This window comes from Frieseomelitta varia, unplaced genomic scaffold (assembly GCF_011392965.1).
Source record: "Frieseomelitta varia isolate USP_RPSP 00005682 unplaced genomic scaffold, Fvar_1.2 scaffold_372, whole genome shotgun sequence".
Lineage (NCBI taxonomy): Eukaryota > Metazoa > Arthropoda > Insecta > Hymenoptera > Apidae > Frieseomelitta > Frieseomelitta varia.
In genome coordinates this window covers 407381-428241 of record NW_025110115.1, presented here as the reverse complement: position 1 = coordinate 428241, position 20861 = coordinate 407381, and the positions used below count along the sequence as shown (strand labels likewise).

The 20861-nt window shown below is 37.4% G+C and overlaps 1 protein-coding gene across 6 annotated transcripts in view; it reads right to left on the bottom strand.

The window, feature by feature from the left end:
• The window catches only part of LOC122531077, a 69142-nt gene that overhangs the window by 16300 nt on the left and 31981 nt on the right, over positions 1–20861 (bottom strand). For 5 of the 6 annotated variants that reach the window (XM_043658658.1, XM_043658654.1, XM_043658659.1 and 2 more), the window contains exons 10-11: positions 13841–19523; positions 11593–12006 (exon numbers count right to left, since the gene is read on the bottom strand). In XM_043658658.1, the coding sequence (XP_043514593.1) occupies positions 11593–12006; positions 13841–19523 (6097 nt within the window). The remainder of the gene's footprint in view (positions 1–11592; positions 12007–13840; positions 19524–20861) is intronic. The other variant, XM_043658655.1, reaches the window with a different exon arrangement.

Sequence of the window (20861 nt, the reverse complement as noted above, 5' to 3'; positions counted from 1 at the left end):
TTCACAATCGTACTGACACGTACACTACCAAGCAAAAGTTTGGAAACTTTGTGAGACTTTGGAGTGAAAATTATATCATTTCCTTGTTATAAATTCTTCCAATATTTACTTAATAATTATTTAGAACGTCTAATTATTTATATCTATAATAACTTAATAATTATTTAGACGATTATTTAGATTTATTTATAATTACTTAATAATTATTTAGACGATTATTTAGATTTATTTATAATTACTTAATAATTATTTAGACGATTATTTGGAAAAGCTTTTCCTAGTAGTTTCATAATTGCGTTGTAGAGTGTAAATATCATTGTTTCTATTTGCAGTAATTTATCCTACAAGCACTCTTGCAGAGATAAATTCGAAGGTCATTCGATTGTAGTGACTCACAATTGTTGTAAATTTATTATCATCATTTATCACGTTCATCGTGCACTATTGAAGAAAAATTACTTATCATTAGACTGCGGATTTTTATGCATTTGTAGTATGAGTATGGAATGCACACAAGTATGAAAAAATATAAATTTCAATTACACTAGGGATTTTTATGCATCTCGAAAATACAAAAAGATGCAGAGAATAAGAGAAATTGTAAAAAGCATCTCTGAGAATGTTAAGAAATTTACATTGAAAATGTTCTGTACGTTCGTATTTGTATACGTTCCTAATGAATAATGATTTATTAAACAATACTAATAACGAACTAAATAACATTACTGAATTACAAATTGCAAATTATTACAGACGTCTTTCTTAACCTCTTGCGCTGGGATGACATGCCATACACATCAAGAAGTTTTTGTCCCAAAAGTGCAATATTTTCTCGGTTTTAAGTGTATTTTAAGTATAACCCAGGCAAAACAAATAATAAATTTATTACTTCTCAATAATAATTTCTATCCAGTGACATCGTACCGACCGAGTTCAAGAGAAAAAGAAAGGGACGAATTATTGTATACGGTTCGGTCACTCGTTATGGTCCGCAATCATCAGTTGCCAGCGCAAGTGGTTAAATTTTATAATAATCAGTTACAAGTAGAATTCCCGAAATTTCACTTATACATTAAATATCGTGCAGGAGGATCTATATCGTTCTTGATAATTTACAATTGCAGAATACTTTGTATTGTTGAAAGACTGAATTATCGCGTAAATTCGCGTAGATGCTTGCAAACTTTCTACCGATATTTGTACACGCGTGCACCGTGTGTCCCGGTAAGAAAAAGACGAGGGAACAGAGTGGGATACGAAATAAAACGTCCTCCGGTTTCTTGCCTCTTCCGTTTGACGCGCAAGTGAAATTGCATTGTTCGCCGCCACGGTGCCGACAAATTAGTAGAGCAGAAGAACGATCGCGCTTGGTACCGGGAAGTGATGTTACAGAAACTTAATTTCTACTTAACCGTTGTATTTAATTGCCAAACACGGCGAAACTGATCACGTTCAACCGAGACGTAGGATCGTTGTTTTCTTTCTCGACAGAAGTTGTAAGACGTGACGACATCTTAATGTTTTCAGCGATTAATGGCAATTGCAACGACGAGGGTGCACTTTTGAAGAAGGCGTTCATTTTGAAAGTGCCTTCAAAGAACGGAACAAAGAAACGAAAACGTTTATACATAAGGTGGACACGTGTACGTGTATAAATGAAGAGGTACAGCGTACAGGTTGAAGATTAGATAATGAAAAGGTGAATGAACTTGCGTATGATCTTTCCTTTTTATGTTAAATTCCTTGGCGGAATGTGGAAGAAAATAATAAAATGATAATATTACGAAGGATTGTAAATGACAATGAATTAAACTGTTTTAGAATAAGGAAAACTTTACAAATTTTGATCTAAAACTTCAATTATGAGTGAAGTGTAATATCGATTATTTCTCGTTCCCATTAATAAAAAAAAAAAAAAATGGCAATTTTCCTCTTTCCATTAAGATCCATTTCCATTGTAAATTAATTCTTTCAAATTTAATATTTATTTCAATTTTCCTAATTCAATTTAATTTTTAATTTAATTTTATATCGAAAAATCTGACATCTTTGTTTTTATTTTATAGATATAGGATATATTTAAATAAAACATACGTCTTCTGCTCGAACGAGAATAAAATAACGAAAAAAATTTAACGAATTGAAAGTGCGTATCTTACATTTTCTGGATGGCTAATTCATTTACGCTTTCCCCCCTTTTTTTTTTACTTGATCTTTTAACCGTAATATTCTCAATGTTCGCTGCGCGCTCCGTTAAGTTTTATGAGAACATCCACAATGCTGAATTGTAATAGTCAAGTTTTTACATTAATCAATTGTTTCCCGTGACGCATTAATTTCTTGAGAAACGGATTCACACTGACTTTAGAAAACGATCGTGATTTCTTTATTTTTTGAAGAAAACTTCGCAATAACATTCAATGTATTTTTTTTTTTTTTTTAGAAAAAAAGAGAATATATAGAGAATATATCCCATATTTGCGAAAAATCAGGAATAATTATTAAAAATACATTTGACATTCAAATCATTAATTTTAACTTCAAGAAAATTGTTTCGAGTGAAAAGTTAAACATACAGATGAACATTCATTGAAAAATCTATTTGACATAGAAACAATTACTTTTAATTTCAATAGTTATTTAATAAATATAATAAATATAATAAAAATAGTTATTTTTCAGAGTCGTGATTTGAATTAAGGAGAAACTAAACGTATTAATATATGATAAATATATTCCATATTTTCCACACGAATAAAAAACAATGAACTGATTAAAAATTGTACATATAAAATTAAATATGCTCGAATTTTCAGTTTCATTGCACGAATCATTCATTTTGAAAGCGTAAGGTGTAAATCCATTTTCTTTTATTTCGAGATGTCGCAGATCCATTATGCGATTCCATTCAGCAACGAAATTCCAAAAGCGATTGAAATGAGTATTTCATGATTTCAGTTCATAAATTGTTTACAAATAAAAAGTTCGCGTAAATTCTTAGTTTTTCTAAAGAAAGAAAGAAAAAAAAAGTTACACTTTCAAAATAAAAGAAATGATATTCCCGAATAACCAACAACGTAACGTTTAATGAAAACTTTAATCAGCGAGCAAAACGAAACTGCAGAATGGTCTCGATCAGAAAGAATTACGTCTGGCGCACCAGAAGATTGCCTTTCGTAGATGAATAATACATATCCGTAGATAAGTGATTGCAATGTAAATAGCCAGTATAGAGTAGCTAGATAATGGTACAGACGCTCGTAATGTGGCGAACGTAACGTTAGTAGGATAAAAACAGAAACTGCTTCGAGGTTGTCGAACTTCTTTCAGCGGAGAAAAATGCCTAATAAGTATCACTGCAAGGTGGAGCACGCGATCTTACTGTTCGCGTAGCCTTCCAATGAGTAACAGCTTATGCAACAGCGTTGGATTGTTCGATACCACGCAGAATTATCAAGAATTGAGAGAACTGAAATTACGTACGCGCGAGGAAAATTAAAAGTATTTTTCTTATGCAATGGTTTCTTACGCAAGTTCAAGTTCTTCTTCCATGAAAATGGCAATCTTTTTTTTTTTCTATTAAACGGATGTTGGAAGATTCTAGGATAAAAGTTTAAAAAAGATCCAACATTGGCAATTTTAATATTATTATTAAATTATTAATTTTCTTCTAACATTATTATAAAATATTATTATAAAATTATTAATTTAATATTATTAACATCATTATATATTATTTTAATATTATTAATATTATAAATATTTTAAATATTATTAATATTATTATATATTATTACTTTTGACGTTTAGATTGTGAGCCGGTTTCGATTTTTCGAAAGAAAAGGTAAATCGGCTAATCTACACTTCCGATCTTCAAACTGAAGATTAAAAAACACAAATTATGTATATACATACAAGGCTTTACATTTGACACGATGTAACATGTTGTAATAGCTAATGTTCACCGAAGACTGAGAAGAAAATTGTTAACCTAATAACCGAATTATTTCTAAAAAAAAAAAATAGTCTAAAATTAAAAAGCTAATAATTAATGATAATAAATTTATCTGTTCGATCTTGGTCTCTGGTAGATATAATTTATTAACAGATCTAAAATTGAGCGGTGTCGAAGTCATATTGATCGACTGCATAAATTCTTTCTTGCAGAAAAATCCTAAACACGAAACTTTTTTTAAAAAATTTAGAATCTATTGTTGTTTATAGCGTTTTCTTAAGACGAACGAACCTGTGAAAATAAGCCACTTGCTTCTCGAATAATTAATCCCGTGATTAATATCTAAATTAAGAAATCAACAAAAAGTGAAACCGGAAGATCCGATGAAAGAAATTGTCTGATGTTTCGGATGATGAATGAACACAAATATATCGCAGTTATTTCCGCATTGGAAATGTATCATTCGAAGTGTCAATAATTTCTATCAAAAGATCAGTAATTTTAACTTAAGTTTCATTGTTAATCTCCGACAAGATACGAGTATTATGTTTATCTCCGATAAGATACAACTATTATCGTTAAGTATTTTTTCTTTTTTTTCTTCTTACAAGATGCAATCGTCGAGCGATAGAGGAATGAATTGCTCTCTCAGACGTGTTATATTTGTAGATTTACAGAGAATCGCGAGGAACGCGTTAGAATGAGAAGCGTATTCGAGAAAGTGTATTGTCTTGAGAAAATGGAATGGAATCTCGCAATCGTTCCCGCGCCCATGTAAAAACCAACGCCACGAGATTAATTTCCACTTTTCCTCGACTAGCTTACTCTTCGTTCAGTAAAAGAAAAGAAAAAAAAGAAAAAAGAAACACACTCGCGTCTCAGTTTGTTAGCCAGTTACTGTAACTCGTGTCTTTTCAAACTTGTACTTGCTTCGGGTTTCGAAATGTTTCCACTCGCGTGAGCCATTTCATTCGGAAGGATTTTCCGTTCTGTAATGTGCTTTTCGCATGATTTTTTTGTAGAGTTTGATGTAAGTTGTTAGAGAGGCTGAATATAATAACAATAATAATAATAATAATAATAAAACAGTTTGAATTATTATTGCAATTTTCAATCTACTATACATAGTATATACAATATAATATATAATATATATAGTGGTATATTATTGTATATAAATACAATATATAATATATTGTATATTGTATATATAATATATAGTGGTATATTATTGTATATAAACACAATATTGTACAGTATTGTATATAAATACAATATATAATATATTGTATATTGTATGTATAATATATAGTGGTATATTATTGTATATAAATACAATATTGTACAGTATGTACAGTATTGTATATAAATACAATATATAATATATTGTATATTGTATATATAATATATAGTGGTATATTATTGTATATAAATACAATATATAATATATAATATATACAGTGGTTACAAAGAGTATTAGCACAATGAAATAAACTTATACAAAGTGCCTAGCAGTGTTGTTCATAAACTTTAAGCTAGCAGTACAATGAAGTATGTTGAATTATTATCTCAATTTAATCCTAGCTTTTTAATCACGCGTAGTGTGCTATACAGAAATATGTACAATAATTACAAAAAGTATTAGCACAATGAAGTGGTTCAAACTGTTACTTTAATTTTATTGCAGCTTTTAAATATGCAGTGGCTATAAAAAGTAGTAGCGTTAATGAAATATATTAAACTACTATTTTAATTTTATTCTATGGAACGCAGCAAAGTATCTAAATTCTCGGTATCAATTTATTATGCGAAATTTTGTACGTATGTCAATATACAGAAAGAGAAAAGATTTCGTTTAAAAAATAGCTGAGAGAACGCAATAGGATTGAAACAGGAGAGACATCCTTCGCTCTACAGACCGATGAAATTATTTTCACTGCCACTCCCCATTTCACTCATGGCTCGGGCGGATCAATAACCGAGAAGACTACTGTAATCCCTAATTGCGTTAATTAATTGAAGAGCCTGGTCGTAAAAACGAGATCCTAGTAACTGAAGGTGAATTTCTAAAATGGTTTCTCGAATTTCTAAAATGGTTTTCTGATACTTCCATTGAAAAAAAGTTTAGAGCGTGTGTAATAATGAGTTCTTTAAATAAATATATATTTCATTCGTAACACTGCCTTTGATCAATCGTATTTATAGAGATCAAGGTTACCATTGATAGCATTCTATATGTTTTTTTTACGTTTATATCTTTCTTATTATTAGACTCCACACTTTTGTATAAATTTACATCTCTTTGACAGTTTGAGAGAATGTAAATGTATTAAATATTTTTATGTTCTTCTCTATGTTGTGTGAATTTTGTGCAGTTTCCTATAAATGTATAAAAATCCACAATCTAATCATTAGATTAGATTAACTTTTCCTCTAATAAAAAAATAAATAAATAAAAATAAAATAAAATAAAATAAAGTAAAATAAAGTAAAATAAAGTAAAATAAAATAAAATAAAGTAAAATAAAATAAAATAAAATAAAATAAAATAAAATAAAATAAAATTAAATTAAATTAAATTAAATTAAATTAAATTAAATTAAAATAAAATACAATAAAATAAAATAAAATAAAATACAATAAAATACAATAAAATAAAAACGTACTTTCAGGTAACCAGCATTTTAAAAATATTTTCAAATATTTGCGGATGGTATCGCGGGGACGTGATCGTCGAACGATTTCAGATGATTTCGTACGTGATGCGAATCAACAAATTCTCGCGAGTCTGACTGGGAAGGAGATGGAGCCGCACGAATCGCAGCGATTTGCGTGATCGAGGCTAAAGTCGAGAACGACGGAAATGCAGTTTGTATAGCAGATTGCAGGTTCCACGCTGTTCCTTTCTCGTTAAAGTCAGAATTCGTATACCGCAGGCAGGGTTTCTTCTGTTTTATCGCGCGGTCGGAATGTAAACGAGCGGCGGAACGAAATATTGTTTATCGCAACGTCGAGATCCAGGCGTGTTATTAGAGTCGTTGCTTTTGTAATCGCAGAACGTTTTCGTTGTATAAATTCGGTTCGAAAGAGAGGGAGTTTCGTGTTTTGTAAATACAGAACGATAGTGTGACCAATGTGACTGAATGGAGTGCAAAGTTAAGTACAATTAAGGGTTGAAGCTTCGTCTGCTTCAAAGTAATCTAAATTAAATCGTTGGATTGTCGGAGATCACGAAAATTTCAGGTCGCTTAACTTTGAAATTAAGATGCAAATAGAATACAGCAGAAAATGAAAAAAGAAAAGTACACCAAATATTGAATCTCTATCACAGGAAATATAAAATTGAATAATCCGATCGCGCGAAAATATTGAATAGAAAACGAAATTAAATATTTCTAGTGATCGTAACGCGAACTTCTACAGCATGTTCCAATATCCCATATCACAATACCGCGTGAAATTGAATATTCTAAATTTCAAATAATCTTCCAAAATTTCAGCGATAAATATTAAAAAATATTAGACAAAACTTTCCCCCACCCCAAAAATTGTCGCTCGTATCTTTTTCTTGATTAAACAAGGAATCAAAGGAGTCAAAGAATATTACAGCATTATAATGGATTATTATTATTATTAGAGTAAGGGTAGAAAAGTTTTCTTCAAATTTCCCGAGCTCTTACGAAATTGAACTCAAACGCGGCGTTAATGACGCTGAAATGAAACGACGCCGAATAGAAAGTGGTATGAAAAATAGATTTTAGCGCATACAAGGAAAAGAAAACGCGACAGAGGCAGAGAGATCCGACAGTACGCATACGCGGAGACACGTTGTTATACCGGTTTATCGATTGTCGGTGCCGTGGCTAGAAACGAGGAGCAGGCTGAGGCCAAAGAAGAGCTAAAAAGGAGGAAATACCTCGTAATAGAACGGTTACACCTGTTACACTCCAGTAAATAGTTTAAAGCGTTCATTTATAAATCGCGTACTCTAACTTGCTTCCGCTACACGCTTACGGTCTTTTAAATCGCGCGACACTGATTAATTTCGTTGGAACAACTTTCACGCTAGATTTTTTTGATTTTTTGACTTTTTATTCAATATATAATGATAACAATATCGTTTCTCCTTTTTTTGCAACGATGATTAAGATTTTGTATATTATTCTAAATCACCAAAGATTTCTCGTTAATTTATGCTTATCATCAAGTGTATTATTTAGCTCGTTCTGTTACTGTTTTTGTCTTGTCACGTTTATAATTACAGGGTGAAGCAATGTAATGTAAAGTTAGAGGTAGTCAGCTGAGTTTAGTTACTTTTAGTCACTTAAAATTAGTTGTATTTGATATATATATTTATTTATTTATTTATTTCTGATTCTTGCTTGTACATAGTTACAATGTTGTCATTATTACAATTAGATTACAATTCCCTCTTTTGCCCAAAAGTATTGAACTAATATATATATATATATATATAGACATATTATATTAGTTCAATACTTTCGGCCAAAGAGGGAATATATGTAGCATTCTCCTTTAATATAATATGTCTATATATAGACATATTATATTAGTTCAATACTTTTGGGCAAAAGAGAGAATTGTAATCTAATTGTAACAATAACAACATTGTAACTATGTACAAAAAACCGGAAGTCATCCGAAGCTGAAACGCAAGGATCAGAAATAAATAAATATATTTCTAAATCAAACAAAGGTCGTCGATTGCGTTTCGAATCTTAAAAAAAAAGGGTATAATTTTCTAAAAAAAGGAAAAAAGACTTTTAATTCTGAAAAGGATTAAATGCAAAGGATAATTTTACGATTACGAATGGTGAAAAATTCTCTAAAACGAAGATTTTTGTTGCGATTCTACATATTTAATATAATCAAGCGACGGTCGTAAGAACAATTTAAATTTTTAACGCTGCAGATAATTTAGTGGGGGCACAAAGCAAGAACTCGAGAGCTTTGACGTCACACGGTTCTAGATCGAACGAAAAATTGTGGAAATCATTAAAATTTTTAATCGCACGAAAGGATAAACGCAGAGAGTAATTGTACGAATATACGGTCCGAGATTTTTAAATATTTTACATATTTTTGACTCGAACGAAAATCAAAGAAATTATTCAAATTTTTGATACTACGAACGACATAAATTTGTGCCGTCTGACTTTATATATCAGATCTTGAAAATTACTGACATGTTTGAATTCTACAAAAGAGATAGAACAATTCAATAAGCGTACACGGACGATAGAAAATTCGCCGAAACTGCGAACTACTTTCGTGATTTCGCATTTAGATTTCGTAATAAACTGATCGTTGATCGAACGAGAAAAATAAGAGAGTGTTGATTAATCAGCGAAATCGCGTGTGATTGAGTAATTGAAACAGTATCAACAGATATAACGCATGTCAGATATATATGGTAAACAGAAATCTACGCCGTGCGAGTCTGTTCCTTAAGCAAACGTTCAGCATTGCAAAATCGCTTAAAACACGCGTTGAAAGTGTATCGTTAAAAGAATAGGGGCATTTTCATGCAATTTTACTAATACAATTAACTAACTAACGAACATAATTACAAATGCAATTAAAACGTAGAATTTAAATAAAGATCTGTTTTCGCTCGCATGAAAATCACAATTCTATGCATTTTATATTCGCTTCGTGCATCCTCCATGCATCTCTCGAAATTTTACATAAACCATTTCTCGTAATTATTATACACGATTCTGAACGATAAAATTTGCATCTATACAACTTCATTCTAATCTGAGATTTGCCCGATTAAATTAACACAATGTATCTATTAAATTTGCAGATTTCTTCGCAAGGAAGCAGAAGGAAATGAAGGAAAGCCTCGTTGAAATTTTCGAGTGAATCGTGCTTCAAATTTTAGAGAACACCGACAGAGAGAATGTCGAAACGGCTCAACGAGTAATTACTATTAAGGAAGCGATTTTTCTCGCCGTGAGAAGTGGTGAGAAAAGAAAAGTTCCTCTAAAAAAAAATCACGCTCCCTCCGGTTATGGAATAATTATCAGCTCATCTTCCGCTCACTTTTCGCGAGATAATCGTGTAAATGAATTTTCACTTTAACTCTAGGTAGACTATGGCTTTAACGAAACCGTCTTGGTTAGATGCAATTGCTTTTTTTTTTTTTTCCACTGTAATATGAATAAAGCCGACATTGACGTTATGGTGCACAGATTTTCACGGTGCTGTTTCTGCCTACGGCTTCCTCTAATTACTCAGACGGTAGCATACGTTAGTCGCTTTTCTACGCTTTTCTAATGATCTGCGTGCACTTGTTCGTTGTTTCTTCGAAGTATCTCTTTTCAGCACCTATTTTATTAATTAATTTATTTATTTTATACTTTTGATATTAATACTTTTATTATTAATTTATTTGTTATTCCTTTATTTTTACTTTTAATATTATACTCTTATTATTAATTAATTTATTTATTTTATACTAATAATATTGAACAGAACAAGTTTTATAAAATATTTACATCGATCAATTTTAGTTGCTTCATTTTAAATTTACGAATCTAAAGGGCAAAATTTCCTTTCGATAAATCGGTGAAAAAGATTTTTCGTTTACGAATTGCAAGTAATAGAGAAGAGAGAAAAACTCTTTCTATTATCGATATAAATGCAATAAACTTCAAAATGGATTTTCCCGGAAATAAATACTAGATGATTGCATGGATTCGTTTACACAGGCAGGCCAACAGTGTATAATAAACATAACATTTATTACGTAAATTTACACGAGTCAGAAATAAAAATAATCAATAGTTAGACACACGGAAAGGATTTCATGGTATAGATATATATGAACACCAATAAATTTCCATCAGAACTTCAAAACAAACTCTAAACCACGATAATTTAATAATTCTAAATTTCTGAGGAGTAAAATAAGTAAAATAATCTTCTCTTAAAAATAATCCAAAAAAACCTGTACAAATTCTACATTTTACATTAATAAATTTCCACCAGAACCTCAAGAACAAAATATTTTCATAATTCCAAGTTCCTAAGCTCTTCTCTTAAAAATAATCTCAAAAATCTGTACAAACTCTACATTTTACATTAATAAATTTCCACCAGAACCTTAAGAACAAAATATTTTCATAATTCCAAGTTTCTAAGCTCTTCTCTCAAAAATCTGTATAAATTCTACATTTTACATTAATAAATTTCCACCAGAACCTCAAGAACAAAATATTTTCATAATTCCAAGTTCCTAAGTTCTCCTCTCAAAAATCTGTACAAATTCTATATTTTACAATTATTATTTTACATTAATAAATTTCCACCAGAACCTTAAAAACAGAATATTTTTATAATTCCAAGTTCCTAAGCTCTCCTCTCAAAAATAATTCCCAAAAATCTACATGAGAGGCAAATTCTATATTCTGCATCAGTAAATTTCCACCGGTACCTCAAGAACAGAGTATTTTCATAAATCCAAGTTCCTAAGAAGTAAAACTCTTCTCTTGTGAGAAGTAAATTCTATTCTCTAGATCATATCCGGCAATCCAATCATTTAATTGGAGTCGATGAATAATAGTATGACGAATAAAAGAAAATAGAGGGATAAAAGTGCAGTGACTTACCAGGCGTGAGAGACATAGCTTGCTGCCTCCTCGATCTCGAGTTGTCACGTTTCCCAGCGGAAGACTGCGAGCCGGAAACTTGCAGCCCCGGAGCGCTAACCGCACGTTTTGGTCCACCGATAGCGCCAGCGACGTTGCTGTTCCTGGCGAATCCTGGCGGACGATACCTGGCCGATTTCACGCCAGAGTGCTGCGGTAGGAAATGATAAACGCTGTGCGCCTTGTGCATCGTCGACGAAGGTGTCGTCGACGAAGGTGTCGTCAATCCAGCTGGTGCAGTGGAAGCTGGCAAACGCGGCAGAGAATTGGTCGCTGCCGTGATGGCCGACTGCATTCCCCGTGGAAGAGTCGTCGCTCGAGATTCACCGGTGTATTCCAATTCGTCCTCGGTGTCTTCGTCACCTGTGGACGTGTCTGTCGATGTATTGTTTCGAATTTTAACAGCGATCGTGATTTTTGTACCGGGGAATGTTTGACGACTATTTATTAGAGAAAAGAAGATACGTAACATCTAAATTCGATAGAATATAATATAATATAATAAATTGTAAATAATTATAAATATATGAATTATATATAAAAATATAATATAATGTAATATGAATTGTAAAATTATAAATAAATATATAATATATATTATAATTTATAATATAATATAAATATTATAAATATTGTCTATAATATAATATAAAAATAAATATAAATATATAAATTATACGTAAAAATATAATAAATATAGATCTATAATAAATTATTATATAATAACAATAATATAATATAATATCTAAATAAATTATATATAAATTATATATAAAAATATAATAAATATAGATTAATAATAAATTATTATATAATAATAATAATATAATAAATATAATATCTAAATTCGATTTCTGATGAAATAAATTATCAATCGTGCAAAATGATACATTATTTTTTTTCTTTCTTTTTTTTTTTGAGTAACAGACGTTGCATTCAAATATAGACTTGTACAATTAAAATTCGTAGAGAACTTTTTGATTCTCTCCATATGATTTGAAATTTACGTAATTCCAGGTTCAAATAAATTCACAAAATTTCCACTTTTCGCTATTTATGATTTCAAGTTTCGACTGGAGTGAAGGTTCAAATTTATATAAGAAGTTCATTTTGAATTTAATATAGTTGAAGTTGAGATTCGAATAAATTAATCGCGTACTAAATGATTGAGATTTTATTTCCATAAACGAAGTTCTATAGCATAGTGAAAAATTCAACGACAATTTCAAGTTTAAAGTTACATTCATCGATTGTTGTAATACTATGTTTCACCGTTAGTAGCAAGTGGTCTACTGATAGCAATTATTGATTTCCACATTTTCCAAGATTAGACGGGATGAAAAATTCATGGTCTTTACACGTCTACTCTATTCCCCCTTTCTATCACACCATTCGGTGTTGGAATGCATACTACAATAGAAGATTCTCTAATTGAAAAGGTCCCTTGGAAAAGGTCTACTTGGCCGTAGAAGGAACATCAAGCTTATACGAATAATAAATTATACATGGATGAAATGATACACGACAAGCAAAATTTTCTATCTTGTTATAAAGAGCAATTTCAAAATCTAAATTTAAGTCGAAATTATAATAATTACATGTTATAAAATATATATTACAAAGAGCAATTTAAAAATCTAATCTCTTAACTCGAAATTACAATAGTTACATGTTAGAAAATATATGTTGTAAAGAGCAATTTCAAGATCCAATTTCAAATCGAAATTACAACAGTTAGATTAGAAAATATATGTTATAGAGAACAATTTAAAAATCTAATTTCAAATTGAAATTACAATAGTTACATGTTATAAAGAGCAATTTTAAAATCTAATCTCAAGTCGGAATTACAATAGTTACATGTTAGAAAATATATGTTGCAAAGAGCAAAATTTAAAATTTAATTTCAAGTCGAAATCAAAATAGTTATCTCGTCGATAAAGACGTTTAAAAAAAAAAATGAATAACTTAATAATTAATTACGCAGACAACATTGTAGAAATATTACTTTTTAACTCACAAATTAAAAAAAACCGATATAAACATGTATCATATTTTCATCGTGTAATCTTCGTACAATAATATACAATATTGACTGATGTTGCTTTTTAATAAAATCATATAACAAATTTACAAAACGTATAATGATATAAAATAAAATAATAAACTTATAAACGTATAATGATATAAAATAATATAATAAACTTACCAGACTCCCCCCTGGTGTTGGCATCAGGCACAGAGGACCTCCTCCTGTTGCTCCAGATCCTTTCCTCGACCGATCCACCGCTGGCAGCACCTCCGCTCCCGCCGCCGATGGATCCGCAGCTTCTAACTCTGTCCAACTGTTCCCTCGAGAAGCTTTTCGGATTGAACAACAGATCCCCGGCACTGCGACGCTTGGCAGCCATTGCCAACGCGTTAGCACTAGCACTAGCACCGACACTGTCCCCGGAGCAAGCCAACAGGCTCAGCTTCGTCCTAGAATCCGCGGCCATTAACGCCGATTCGAAACTTCCCCGCCAGGAAAACCTCTCGTAGTCACTAGCCTCGCGTTCTTCGCCCTCCTGGCCGGTCGACGCCACCGGATGGCTGTTGATCAGCAACAGAGGATCGTGAGACTTCGATCTAGGTAACTGCAAGTGCGTCGAGGAAGGAGCGTTCGTCGAGTCGGACGTCGAGTCATCGTCTTCCGTGGTGGACGCCGATGACGGCGTTCGATGATGTTGGGTGTAACGTCTCCAGCTGGTAGAGTGATGTTGAACGGCCGGTCCGCCCTCCGAGACCTCGTGCATCAGAGCAACCAGCCTGCTACCGATGTGGTGCATCACCTTGGCGATCAACGGCGGGCTACTGTGCGGCGTCGAGTTGGCGTCGGAGCTCACACCGTCGCCGGCCATCTTCGTGAAACTTTGAACCAATTTCTGATAGACGAACGCGGTATCACGACCGAGGCATGGAGGCTGCATACCAGCCGGCCCGGCTTTATCTTCCCTCTCCTTGTCCAGCAGATTGTCGCCAGACGTGGTGTCGAATTTACTGATAATCTGCTGGCAGCTCTGGGAGATCTGCTCCTGCAACGCCGATCGACGACCACCGGCCGCGCCCTCCAAATCCGAGCTGGTATAATCGGAGCTGTCGTACGAGTCGGACCACGTGTCCTCGGAGCTCAGATACTCGACGATCTCTCGCACTTGCTCGTCGCGGATCCCCGGCACGGTTTTCATCAGCCTGGTCAGCTCGTTCTCGAAGTACACCAACTGCGGCGGTTTCGTACGATTCTGGGCGCAGAGTCTGGCTTTCGAGGAGTAACCGGGCAGCCTCGGGCTCGGCGCCGGCGACGCGCCGCTCGAATTTGCGCTGTTCGCGTTCTGATTCTGCCCGTTGGAATTCGCGACCATCGTCTTGAAGAACTGTCGCATCTTCGACATCATTAAATTCGTCTCCTCGTCGCTCGACCAATTGTTGAAGCTGTCCTTCCTCGACAGGGAAGCGTTCGGCAAGTGGGGCAGTGTCGCGTGGCCCAAGTGATGATCCACTTTGGACAGATTCCCCTTTTCGACTCCGGGGATCCCTTCCATGGACGATCGACTCGCGTTTCGAGCATTTTCACCGTTCTCGTTGTTGGAGCGATCTTTCCCGATTTCTTGACTAAGCTCGGGCTGACCGTCGTCGGGCAGCTTCTGGTGTTGTAACAGGTCATCGCAGCTGCCCACAAAGCCAGAGTCTCGCGACTGTTGTTTCGATCGTTGACTGTAGCTCAACGATTCTCCCGAGTTCAATTGCACGTTTCTGTTGGAATCAACCAGCGACGCGGGCGTCAACGAAACACTCGCGGTGGTCGATGGAGGGGAAGAGGAGGACAAGAGAGACTCTGGCTGTGGCGTCTTTGCTCTCTCGGAATCTTCCGAATTGATGGCCTCTGCTTCGTTCTCCATCACCACTTCTCCCACCAACACCATTTCTCTGCTCGGCTCGGGAGTTTTGTTTCTGTCGTCTGGCACGCGCGGACTCTGCGTTCCCAGGTTCCTCGGCTTCTTCTTCTTTCGTTTCACCGTGTCGAATTGTCCGTCGGTACCAAAGGCCGCTGTCTGTCCGTCGTCCGCTCCGTCGGTCTCGGTGGATGAACCTTCCGACTGCGTCTCCTGCGCGTCCTGACTCAAGCTCAGGTCCTGCAAGGAATTTTGCGAGCTCAGATTCTGCGAGCTTTGAGTCAGAGCTAGTAAATTGTCCAGAGACGAGCTGTGCGATCTGCCGGTCCCTCTGGCGCGAACCAGCTTCTTCCTTCGCTGCGCCTCGGGACTCGGCCTTCCCTCCGAGTCGCTGCCAACGGACCCGTCCGAGTCGCGTCTGTCTTGGTCGAATCCAAGAAACTCCGACAGAAAGTACTTCTCGAGTCTCGAGGAGTTCAAGAATCCTTCTCCAGAGTTCGATCTCTCCTGGTTGCGAATCTCGCCGTTCCCCGGCGCCTCGTCCTGTCCCAGCGACTCCAAACCTTCGGAATAAATGGACGACGTCTCCGAGAGGCTGTCCACCTCGCGCGAACCCATGCTCGAATTGTTGCCATCGCCACCGAGGCCGAAGAAGAAGTACTTCTCCAGTTCCGAGGCTGACGGTGGCCTCTGCTTCTTGGACGGGCTACCAGCGGCTAAACTGGGCTCTGCCTCGCTCTCCTCGCACGATTCTTCCACGATCGTGTGCAACGTGAAGTCGATCGCCTGCCTGTGGTAACCGCGTAGCTCCTCCTCGCGATCGCCGAGATTATTCGCCTCGTCCTCGGAGCTCTCCTCCGTGGCCGTCGTTGCTCCAGGCTCGTCCTCGTCGTGCGAGACTTCCTCCACCCACGAGTCATCGTCCGCCAGACCTTCCTCGAGGATCACCACCCCGCCGCTTGCGGAATTCTCGTCGCTAGACTGCGAGGAAGCACGTGTTCGCGTTCCCTCGCGCTGCTCGCCCCGCTCCCTCGCCTCCTCGTTATCCTTCTCCAGCCGAGATCCACCGATTTTCGCCGCGTTTTTCACCGACACGTCGTCGCTTTCACTGGCACTACCGACACTCAGCCCGCTGTCCGCTTCCACCTCCGAGTGATTCGCGGTCACACTTGCCAACCGTTTCACCATCAACGGCTTCCTCGGTCCCTGGCCGTTCTTGCGATGCGGCTGCTCGGACACGGCTTCCAGCGCCAGCTGGAAGTATCCAGCCAGACCCTGGCTAGCCGTGTGCACCTCATCCGGCTGCAACAAGGTCGTCGTGTCCGAGGTGATGACGCTCACTGGCTGGTACGAGGCTTCCTGAGTGATCATCACGAGGCTCCTGTATTTGTTGCTGTTGCTCTGTATCGTCGACGGAGGCAGTTGTTGTTGACCGATGGAATCCTTCGTCGACGCGGCAGGCGGGAATCCATTCTCCTTTCGAGTGGACGGGCGTCGCTCGACTGAGCGAAACCGTGTCGATTCCCCTTCTATCCCCTCTTCGGCGCACTCTACGCAAGTGCCACCACCACCATCACCTTCACCGCTGCTACTACTACCTTCGCTACCTCCTACCACCTGGCTGCAAGCAGGATTCTCGCCTCTCACCGAACCACCGCCGCTGTCATGCGCACTATCCGCTTTACCTGCTGCGCTCTCCGCGCTGTTCTTCAACGTCTCGTGGATCCCGCTGCTGCCCACGTCGCCGGTGCTCGCCGATTTCAACTCGGCCCCGACAGCCGCGCGATCCGGGTCGTTGTCTTCCGACGCGCCATCTTTGGACACGATGGTCGGTGTCGTCGATTCCCCAGCCTCGCACGCAACCGATTCATCATTCACCGTGGCGATCATCGTTGAATCACTCTCCTCCGTGACAAAGGTTACGACACATTCGTCGTTCGTGCTGTCCGAACGTTGCTCAACCATTCGCGTACTCTCGCACTGCGCGTTCCAATTCGTCCCGTTCGACGCGACCGATTCCTCGCGACGATCGTCCTTGACGATTTTCACGGCGCCTTGACGATTCTCCCGCCGCCACGGTGCTTCTCCCTCCTCGTTCCTTCTGTTCAGTCGCGACAGCAGCTCGTTGTTCGTCGCCGAGAACGAGAACACGCTGGCCGGCGTGACTTCGTACTCGTGCAGCTCGTCGCTGCTCACCTCGCTGGCTGTCGCGTTCGTCTCGTTGCTCGTGAAACTGTCCGAACCGGAGGAAACGCTCGCACCGCCGTTCACGTTGGAATTCAAATCGGGCAGCGCGTCACGCGCGTGGTTATCGTCGTCGGGATCCACGCTCTCCTCGGTTGTTATCTGCGATAAAGTGCTATCGATTACGGCTTCGTGATAATCGCTGCTACCTGCTTCACCGCGATCGGTACTGCCGTTCTCGTACACGCCTGACGAATTTATCAACGGCGTCGAGACGTGAAATTTCTTCGCGCACGAACCACCGTCGTCCGACATTTCCAAGGAGTCTGGAATTATGTTCAAGTCCCAAGCGTCGGTCGTGGAGAGCTGCGTTTGGTTGTCTGAATCTACGTTGTCATTGTCAGACGTTACTCGAGCTGATAACTCGTCGATTACCGAACCATCGTTGTTCTCTAATTTGTCAAACAGTTTCTCCTCCAAGATTGTCCCCTCTTTCGTCGCCATAGTTTCCGCGCCGCTGTTGAAAATCACCGGCTCGATGCTGTCAGGATCCAAGGTCTTTATAGATTTCAACTCGATTTGATTCTCCGAGCAGTCGTTGTCGCTGGCGATGTACATCTCCTCGGGCATCTCGCGCTGCAACGACGACAGGGATATCCGTTTGTCGTTCGTTTCCAAATTGTGCTTCTTTCCTCGTGATCTTCTCTTCTCGTTCGTCCCCTCCTCTCTCTCAGACCTGTCGTTAACCTCCGTGCCATCGTCCTTGCAACTCGATCTCTTCTCCAAGTCCTCCCTCTTGTTGTTGTTTCTCGTTCGATCTCCGCTCGCGTCCTCGTAACTGGAGTCCTCGCCGAAGAATCTAACGTACTGCAAAACTACAGGTTCCTCGTCAGGCAGTGCGGTGACTCTCTTCAATGTGACGCCGTTCACGGTGGCAGAGTCCTCGTCGTCCTCGTCCTCGTCCCCGTTGTCCTCGATGTCGTTGTCGCTCGTGAGAGAGTCGTCGTTAACGACGAACACCCTCGAGAACCTGTGAGACGAGGAATCCTCCTCGAGGTCACTGCTGTCCGCGGACGAACGGCCCGATGAGCTGCCAGAATCATCGTGCTGGAACATCCTCTGCTGATCCCTTCTGTTCTCGAACGACACGCTCACCGAATCTTGGCAATTCTCCTCGCTGTCCTTCGTCTCGTTCGTCTCGTCATCGCTCTCCTCCTGGCTTCGCTCCACCTTCGACTCGTCCAATTTACCATGCCCGGCCGCGGATGACTCATCTGTCGCCTTCGACTCGTTGGAAACGTCCGACGAAACAGCATCCTGCAAGGACTTGGTCGCGCCGCTTACTCCAGCGTCGTCCTTCTCGTCCTGGTTCACGCGCAGATTGTTCGCACGCTGCCTAAGTTCCTCCGTCGTTGGAATGGTTGGAATAGAAGGTTCGATAGTGGCAGCGTACAATGGCTGAGCGAGGACTTGATCGGGTCTGAAGGAGCAGGTGGTTGGATCGAAGACACCGGTGAGCCGTGGATCGAGCCTGGCTCCGTGCAGAGGCTGATTGAATCGCGGATGCCAAGCGAACCAGGGTGCAGCTGGGTCGCCTCTCAACCTCAGTGCTCCCGGTTCCGCGTGAGCGTCGCTGCTGCGGCTTATCATGGAGGAGGCGGCCGCTGCGAGGTCGCTGGTCCACAGGGACGCTGGAACTGGTACCGGATATGGCACCGGCACGGGGATTGGAACCGGGACTGGCAGCACGTTCGCACCTCGGGAGCCTCCGCAGGCCTGCACAGACCAGTGTTGGATAAATAGAACGCGGAAAGATTCTGCGTTGCGAGAGAAGAATCGGGCTCGGCGACATTTTGGTTTAATTTAGTCGATTTAATTTTGGTTTAATTTGGCCAATTTAATTTCGTTTCCAATTGCATTCTGATGTTATTAACTTTCTGAAAACGTATTTTGTATAACAATCAGAAGATCATCATTTGTGAAGAAGTTCGGATTATTATTATAACATTTCGAAGACGAGACAAATTTCTTTGTTTGTGTTTAAAAAAATATATGAAGATGTATAAAAATTTGCAATCTAGTAATTATTATCATTCCAAAATGAAAAGTTTTAATTTTCAAGATTAAATTTTTTTGTTGTCAGCTAAAACGTTCCTATTTTCTAGAAGTTTAATTGTTATATTCTGCAATGGCAAGTATTTACCATTTCGAATAATTGGACGAAGTTTGTGTAAATAGGCGCTGCTTACTTTTGCAGACAATTGTCGCATAGCGATAAGAGACAGATAACAATAGAGAAGAAATCGCAATATGCTACTTTAACTTTATTTTAAAATACGCGAAAAGAAAATTATATGATTAACTATACTTTCGAAAAAATAAAAGGCAATCATACACTAGAAACGATATAAAAAAATTGTAAAAATTCAATAAAATTAGTATTATAAACTATAAAACCATTAATTGTAAACTATGAAACTGTCAACTATAAACTATTATAATTACAAATTGTAAAATTAAACAAAGAATTATTATTTTTAATTCTATTTTTAAACTTGAGGTTTAAAAATAGAATTCATCTTACTAGCGAAAATTGCGTTTCAAATATGAAAGATATTAACGTTAAAATTAAGACATTAAAAATAATTCATTTATAAAATCAAGTCATTCATTTCTTAACTTAATTTTTTATTCATCTAAAGATCCATAAAAATTCTACAACCATTCACATAACGTACAAAAATTCTACAACTATAGATTATAATATAATAATTTATTTATGCAGTCATTCATTTCCTAATTTAATCTCATTTTTCCAACCATTCATGGAAATTCTACAACCGTTCACAAAAATCTTATCACCTACAAAAATTCTACAATCATAAATTATAATAATTTATTTATGAAATCAAGTCATTCATTTCCTAATTTAATTTCTCATTTATCCAACCATCCATAAAAATTCTACAACCATTCACAAAACGTACAAAAATTCTACAACCATAGATTATAATATAATAATTTATTTATGCAATCAAGTCATTCACTTCCCAATTCAATTTCTTATTTACCCAACCGTCCATAAAAATTCTACAATTCATAAAAATCCTGTCA